This window comes from Morone saxatilis, unplaced genomic scaffold (assembly GCF_004916995.1).
Source record: "Morone saxatilis isolate NCDOM2014 unplaced genomic scaffold, NCSU_SB_2.0 Contig18, whole genome shotgun sequence".
Taxonomy (NCBI): domain Eukaryota; kingdom Metazoa; phylum Chordata; class Actinopteri; family Moronidae; genus Morone; species Morone saxatilis.
Genome location: NW_023339740.1, coordinates 6,372,697 through 6,381,402, shown reverse-complemented (window position 1 = coordinate 6,381,402; position 8,706 = coordinate 6,372,697). Strand labels below are relative to the sequence as shown.

The 8,706-nt window shown below is 42.6% G+C and overlaps 1 protein-coding gene across 1 annotated transcript; it reads right to left on the bottom strand.

Moving 5' to 3' along the window:
• Window positions 1-3,647: 3,647 nt before the first annotated feature.
• mafbb (v-maf avian musculoaponeurotic fibrosarcoma oncogene homolog Bb) lies at window positions 3,648-5,522 on the bottom strand. The gene has a single exon (XM_035662499.1). The coding sequence runs from the start codon at window positions 5,241-5,243 to the stop codon at window positions 4,257-4,259; it is 987 nt and encodes a 328-aa protein (XP_035518392.1). The 5' UTR covers window positions 5,244-5,522; the 3' UTR covers window positions 3,648-4,256.
• Between the last annotated feature and the right edge of the window lie 3,184 nt (window positions 5,523-8,706).

Here is an 8,706-nt window from a genome sequence, read left to right as displayed (position 1 = left end):
CACAGCCTTGTTTGTGTTTGCCAGTGCTTCATTTTCTTACTTTCTATTCGGTGCTGAGCGGTTACCATTCACACGAGCAAGATATGCTGGGGAACTCCAGAAGCACTTGCAAATAACTTAAGTCTTTTACAACATCATATCCAAAACAAACCTGGGGAGCGTCTTTGAAGACAATCGTTTACACACACACATTTGACCTAAATACACTACTCGGTCTGTTCCTAACAAAAGATTTGTAATTTTCTCTAGAACAAAAGGAGCACCTTAGGCGTGTATACCCATCTATAAACTCACAACTAACTATGATTAGGATAAGTGACTCCGATATGCGCATGGGTTTGAAGATTGAGACATGTATTTACGTTGAAGTATGCTCCGTTTGGAATCTTTTTCCATCCACCGCGTCACACAGGCTCTTCATCGTGACTCACAGCAGTAAGTGCCACTGCAGGCCCGCTACAGACAGTTTTGCTAGCTACCGCTGGCCGTATCGTGTTACTTTCAGACACAAATCACGTGGGTGTGGCTGATACCCCAGCCTTAACACACACACCCAACATAGGAGATACACAATTACTCAATGAGATGACCACCGTGCGCTTAAAACTTAAAAAGTATCTAATATACCGCAGCCTGGGCATGTACACTAAAAGTTGCTCAACCCTTAGTTTCTTGTTCCTCCACCACACAAAACTGAGGTCTTCCTTGATCAGGCAAGCTGTCCCTCAGTGGAACACGTTGTCTCCCTTGATTTTTTAAGGATTTTAACAAAAATCAATCATCATTACTGTGAGATTTTCCTGCAGTCTACCCACCTTACACTGTCCTTGTCGACAGTCGTTCCTCCTACCCATATTTTACCTGAACATTGCAGCGCGCGAGCGCAAGAAGGCAAAAGTCAAAGGCCCCTTTAAGAAACCGGCTATAAGAGCACAACCGAGTTGCCGAGCGATACAAAACGTATTCACAGCTGATTCGCGACGGCGAGGCCCACGCTGAATCGGGTTTCTCTCAATAGGAAACAGAAGCCAAACGAACAAACTCCGGAGGAGGAAGCGTTATAAGAGAAAATATTGGTAGTAAGACGAAGCGAGGGGTTAAAAGTCCACAATTTAAGGGCCAGAGGGAGGTTCACCCAGCGCGCTCGAGTATTATCACCCGATGTATTTTTCTGCTGTTGCAATGTTTTCTACGCTATTATTTCGAAAAAAAATAGCCTCATGCAGATGGATTTTTGAAATAGAATTTTAGGGACAGATGATGATGTTTCTCCCTAATCTTAAGGCCCTGCTTCCCTCATCCTCGTTTCTGACGTTTATTGTGTTCCGGGGCAAATCGTTCTTTCTCTCCAAATCCTGTTCTTTAAAAATGCCAGGCATCGTCTATTCCTGAACCAGTTTTCACTGGGCTCTTTATCCCTTCTCCCAGCTATTTTGCTTTCTCCTCTTGTTCTGAATGCCCCAACAGCCGTGGCAGACCTTTCCCCTGCCTGCATGACTCAGTAAGGCAGCCTCCCAAGCGCGCTGTGGGCTCGGGGTGTTTGGTGGCGGGGGAGGGGGAGGGAGGAGGAGGAGGTGGAGGGGGGGTGGGGAAGTGCGAGGCTCCCACATCAGGCCCAGCAGCCTATCACATGCGAGGGAAAAGAGCTGGCTAATCGTTTCTACAATGGCACCCTGCACACTGTCACACAGTACCACAAACCGCTCTCCTCGCCAAACACTTCTACTGTATTATTCCGCTTCTGCTTGAACACCACATGTGATGTATGCAAGTGCGCAAAAACATACGACACAGAACAAAGAAATGCGCTGTTAGAAAAACCACACCTACTGAAATACATCAGTGTATGCAATGTAAAATATATGCCGGTATACACACACATGTGTACCTTGTGCGCCATTTGCATGTGCAAATATACACTCACTATTTAAGCCAGTTTAATAAATTCAGTTTCAATTCAATTGAAATGCTGCATCATTTTGGAAAATTTTAGTGGATGTTAAGTACTCAGCATTTTAATATTCCATTTGATTATATCATTTACAAATGATATCAAGACATGTAAAATGAATTCACTTAAAAAAATGTAATAACAATTTAATAACAAAAATCTTCAGTAATAATTGATGGTGAGTTTTATTGTCTGCACAGCAGCCATCTGAGCTGGTGTTCTGTTAATGAGTATATTTATGAGTACACTCTCTCTCTCCCTCTTTTAGTACACTAAAATAGAAGAAACCTCATTTTAAAATTAAACTCTGCCTGTAAACAAAGTCTTATGCCATATATAAGAGCCACTGATTAATGAGCCCGTCCCAATAACATTAAAATATAGAGGAACATTATTCATTGCCATAAGCGTACGGTTATTTTCTGCTACATCCTTGAAGTTTGCAAACGCACTCATCTACGTCATGTACTCCCAGTGCAGCGAGCCGACCTTCGGGGATTAGGACTGTCTTCAGAGGGAAAGTGTTTCTGCACCTGTGGTGTGATTTTAGAACTCCTCTCCCTCAACAAGAGGGGTGAGGTCAAAACTGTCAGGGGTCACACATGAAAAGAGAACCTGGTTTCCGGCTAAAGGTTAGCGGTGCTATTAACCAAGCCACCTGCCCACCTGAACTCTCACAAAGGGTGAACAGTGAGAAAGTCTCCTCTGACAGGGTGAAAAACCCTCTAAGATTTTGAGCACATGGGCCGTCGCAGAGGTTATAAACTCAATTTACAATGTGACCACTTATCTCATATTATCACAATGGCCTTGGGACTATTACAGTCATCCAAATATTATTGTAGTCCTGAACTGAGAATGATCTGTGTTCAGGAAATTTGTTTGAGGATTGTAACAGGGCAGAGGGAAAAACACATCAAGTGAAAGAATTCCTCTGCAGCCGTCAAGAGGAGTGCGGGGCAGCGTGCTGTGGTTGTTGTTTCTCTCTTCCTCTGTTAATGAATGCAGAGGTGATCTGTTTGTCTGAGGAAGAGAGCAGAAGGGAAGCCTGATTTCCACTCCATTTTATCTGTGCCCCACAGCCCCTGCCAGGCAGCCCCCCGTGCTTTCCCATGCCGGGATCCCACAGGAAGCAGCACTCCATGAAGGGCAGAGGTCAGGAAAGGAGAGAAAGCCACTCGTCCTTTCATTCATCACCAAACCAACAAATACAGAGCACTGTGGCTGTCACTGCACTCCTTTCTTTGGCTGTCTAACAAAATACTTTTAACTTGATAATAAAGTGACATGACTTCTTGACACTCACAATGTGAATTTATGAGGATTTTTATTGTTATAGGGTCATAGTGTAATTTTAGGGTAGAATTTTATAGTGGAGGCATGTGCTCGTAGTTTTAGCAACTACACTGCACACAAATGAGTAAATTAACGCTCTTATTTTAATATACTACACACTGACTGAAAGGCTTGAACACTATCAGTTTATGTATTGTGCACAAATGTTTTGTTGGATGCATCTCCTTTTATGGATTCAGGAACTTGAAAAAAGGTTTTTCTTTGTATGCTGTATGATTGTTAAAAAGAACTCTCATAAATATAACAAATGTAAAACACCACGATGAAAAAAGAAAACTGCATGTGAGGTAAATGTTTGACTGTTTTTTTGTCAGATAGTAATTCCATCAGCAGATGAGACAACGTTTTAAAAACTCACATTAGGTTTATTGATCCATAATAAATGAAAAACATAGTAAATGAAAAACAATTTGCATAATTATATATTATCTTAAAAAGAAAGGCAAATAAGGAACACATCTGTCCAGCAGAATCAGCTTCATAAAAATAATAGAAATGTCATTCCTTGCATCATTCTTCTCAGCACGGTTTCTATTTTAAGGAAGCATGAACACAAAATATCATTTGAGCTACAAAAACTAAGCAAAGCAACAAACAAAAAATCACCAAAATGAATATTGAGCAGTAACTGAAGCAGAAGGATTAAAGTTGTATATTAATAAAAAGGGAAAATTCTCTGATTTCAAGTATCTCCTTTCAGACAAAATTCAGATATGCCTGTATAAAATAAAAACATCTCATACATGTCCTGCATGCATGCTTCATTGTAATTTTCCATTCATAACTTGTTGCCTAGTTGCATCTATTACAATTATTTGAGTGATATCCTTATGTCCAACATTAATTAGAACTTGGTGAATCCACGGGATTGTCTGTAAAGGAGCAATGCGAGCTGTCGACATAATGCCTCCCTATGGAAAATAATCAGTTCTGCAGGAAATTAACAAACTCACATTAAATACTCGGGTGAGGAAGGATTGTCACTGGTGGACCCAGTTTCGTGGTAACAGTTTGCACCGGACAGTTTCTCGCATTTAAGTTTGTATGCATCCCTCTCCCGCATCAGTCTGTTGAGTTCATGTTTCAGCTGCTCGACCTGTGACACCAGGCTGGTCTTTTCGTGCTCCAAAATGTGTTTCTGCTGGACGCGCTTGTAGCGGCAGGACTGTGCGTAACCTCTGTTTTTCAGGGTCCGGCGCTTCTGCTTCAGACGCATCACTTCGTCCTTGCTGAGGCCTCTGAGGAGCCGATTCAGCTCCCTGACGGACATGGACACCAGCTGGTCGTCTGAGAAGTGGCTCTCGGCGTTGGATCGCCGGTCGTGGCGGCTGTGTTGCTGCTGGAGATGGTGGTGCGCACCGAGGACCTGCTGGGCCTCCGGCGACTGAGGGGACTCGCACCCCAGGTCATCTTTGAGATAAGGGTCTTGGCAGTGACTGCTGGGGATGCCTTGCATGTCGGGGTGACCCGGGAGTCCCGGATAGTGCTGGACAGGCTCGTTCAGGTGGCCGTACCCGTCATATTCAGCTTGGAAAGGTGGCGGATGGTGGCCGTGGGGCGCAGATGGGTGTCCCTGCTGCGCCGTGGCGCCGATTAGGGCCTCCATTGCGTCCTCGGGTGTCAGACCAAAAGCTTGAGGGTACATTTGCTGAGGGTAACCCCCGTTGTTGGGTATCCAGAACTGGTCGCCCCCGGGGTTATTTCTCTGCTCGCCTGGATTGAGGTTTGGCGATGAGGGCACTGAGTTGCAAGGTGTGCTGCCAGGAGTGGAAGACACAGAGTCGGGTCTCTGGAGCTGGCTACATGGCCCGATGAAGGAGCGGTCTATCCCCGGCATCGTCTCCTTTTTGACGCCGAACTTCATCAAGTCGAAGTCGCTGACGAAATCCATGGTGCTTTTCTGCAGTCCCAAATGCGAGTGCGCCTCAGCGGTCATATTAAATAACAAGCTGGTCTCTTCAAAGAGCTCCAAATGTCCACAGCTATTTCATGCAGTCAGCGAGAGAGCGCTTACTTGAGAGAAATTGCAGTAATTCCAAACTTTGAGTTCAGCTCAGAAGGAAAAACATACGTGCGTAAAAGCCTCCCACCTTCTCAAACTCTGTACGAGCTGGTGATTCTGCACCGCGCAGCCTCTTTGGCTTCAGAAGCCACACACTTAAAGTCCACCGATGCCAGCGGACTGGACGCACCTCTGTCTGTTCAGGGGAAGCGCACTTTCTTCATAAAGCTGCATTGGCATGATGTCACGCCTTCCAGACTACACCTCCACGCTCCTCTCCAATGAAAACACGCTGAAGAGGGCGATTTGCATAAAAGCTGCTACGAGTCGGTCCCCACGAGCTGTTCGTGACGATCATTTGACCAAAACCTATAAACGTCTGCACAGCAGCACATTATCTAATGCGATTTGTTTGATTTTTTTTCTTATTTGACCTGTTCTTCACTCTACATTGAGGCCTATTTAAACCGCAGAGCTCTTTAATTTTATCACAGTGTGTTTAATGCCCGGTCAAATACATATAAAACCTGAATTGTCCAGGCAGTACTTTTATTATTTATTATTATCAACCAAATTCAAAAAACATACGGGATACAATTTGCTTACTTCAACTATATTCATCTATATTAATATAACTGAACTACAATTTGAATTGTTTCTTTCAGCCTTAATTTGGTCTATATATTTATGTTGTAATTTATGGTGATTTGTGTTTCACTAAAACAACAAAAAGAGGCTGCATAAAACAATTTATTTGACACTATTGTTGCTGTGATCCTTAGTTAGTATACAAAAGAATACTGACATCTTGTGGCCATTAGTCTACACTGCACAAGTATCTCAGCTCTGATGTTTCAACCATCACAAGCCTGCCTGAGTGCAAGAGGGAGCCATTGTTTTTATGCGGCCAGTAAACTGAGGCTCATATTTTAATTGGCAAATTGAGTGTTTGTTCAATCTTTGGTTGCAAGCAAAACATTCATGTTGTTAGATCAGGCCAGATAAGAAAAAAAATCTGAGAAATCACCATCATATCACAGATCCTTCTAGCTCCTTCTATGTTCGGTGTTTTCTTGATTTTATATTTTTGTTATTGCAGGATTGTGCACATATGGAATATGTACATACAGGGCTCAACACATCTGTTTACAGTAAGGTAGAAATGGCTGTCTGAAGGTTTTAACAAAGCACCAGAAATCATGAGCTCCCTGACAACAGCTCAGTGACATCTCTGACACAAAGAAAAGCTCTGGCATGTTCCAGGATCTGCTGTCTGATTCAGGGATGTCGCCCCTCGCCATATCCAGAGGTGACACAACTGCACATGATATCAAAGGGTTAAGCGACGTTCCTGCCCTGAGGTTACCCTCTCAGGCAGTGCTTACTCCAAAGAGTGAAAGCCTCACTGACAAGATAGAGTGCTCAAGCCAAAACCAATAGAAAATGCAGTCTGAGAATGCAGAAGCATTGTTTCAGTCGGTTTTAGTTCCTCGGAATAAAGGAAAAGAGGAGACAGTGTGACTGAGCAAGGATGGCTCAGGGACACATGTTAGGATTTATGCCAGTAGGGCAGGGTCACAGTATGTGGTATAACTTATGCGGTATAACTTATGCTAATGACAGGATGCTAACAGCCTAAGTGCACATCCCCAGCAGACACTCGGATCATATTTCACCACAAAAACACATGCAATAAAACAGGCCCGCCTCCTAAAAAATTAATATCTATACCAGTATAATCAATAATAATCATCATTGCGTCAACAGCTCTTGGAAACAAGGCTTCACTTTAGTTGCATCTAAGAACTGAGACCATTATGCAGTCATGGATATTAATTTAATATCAATTGTGTACCAACCCACCCACAAACCTATCGAGAGACTACTCTAGAGGTGGTTATGGTTGGAGATAACGTAGTTGGGGTCTACTAATTCTATTCAAGCAGGGAGGATTTATATGCAGCTTGAGAGGCGGACAGCACGGATGCTTTCACATCCCAAGGCCCTCTTTACATGACCTTTGTTGCCATCGATTAAAAAACGGATGCAGAAAGCTCATATAATAGAAGATAAGCACTGTCACTAGCACAATTTTCTGTTTTCCTGTTGCCTGACAACCATATGATGACCTTTAAAATGTGACCCAATTCGAATTCATCCAATGCTAACAGCCCCAAACACCCACTGACACCCCAAATAATCCTGAGTTTAATCAATTTTGTGTTGTAGATTTTAATTTTGTAATGAAAATGATTGAAGCTTGTGAAGTGCTACAAATACAAATAAACAAACCCTTGGAAAGCCGTCAGGAAACACAGCCTGCATCACAACATCCGTTAATTAGGTTAGATTATCACCATGAAGGCACTTAGCAAAGGGGTATCATGTGCATATCAACCGTCATTCATTTGTTTTTCTACAATGCTCAAAAATGTAACTACTGGACAAGTCAAACACGTCCTCTGTAATGTTCATTTAGAATGCTGCTGAGAACTGAGCACATTACTGTTCTTTAATCTTAACACTGGCAAACTCATAGAGTTTATAGTGCTGCTGCTAGTTTATAATTCGCTCAATAATGAAGAATATAAATCCAGTAGATTTGTAGGGAGCAGTCAGCTGGTTGACTCGAAACCAAACAGGGTGAAGCTGCTTTCAGGTACTATGCTGCAAAAAAAGGGAACCAACTTTCAGATGAACTCAAACGCACCCCAGCCCTAGCTGCTTTTAAATCTAAGTTCAAACCTCTGTTCTCCTGTGCCTTTGATTGACTGGAATCTCCTTTCAATTGGACTTTCATTTCCCTTGTTGCATTTGGGGCAACCTACAACAAATTACTGCACTGTAACTGCATTCCACATATTTTATTTAATGTTATCTATTTTTCATTTTATTTTGACTCTCCTTTTTATTGCTCAATGTTTTTCTTTGCCTATGTAAAGCACTCTGATTTGCCTCTGCTACATAATGATGTATAATAAAGCTACCTTACCGACTGTCAGAAAAGCCAACAAGAAAACAAGTGATAGCTTCAGTCTTATGAAAGGATAAGAAAAAAAAACATGAATTTCCACACGGGACAGTTTTCTTTTAGTGAACGCCTTCTGTCTGTGGCATCCTGACGGAAATGTACCATGTCTTTGACTATGTTCACACTGCAGGGCAAGTGGTTCCAAATCTGATTTCTTTTTTATAACACAAATCACATGGAATCTGATCATTATAATTCTGATTTGGGCTACTTTCATATGTGGTCCAAATCAGACACAGGTCTGATTCTTTGTACTGTGACCTCAGTGTGAATATATCAGAATTCATGTGACTATAGATTGATATTAGTCACACTGGTCACTTCAGAACCGTGACCTGTTCACACTGGAATCTGATATGGCCCACA

Coding starts and splice junctions, on each gene's coding strand:
- mafbb (XM_035662499.1), bottom strand. CDS start 5,243: ATGACCGCTGAGGCGCACTCGCATTTGGGACTGCAGAAAAGCACCATG.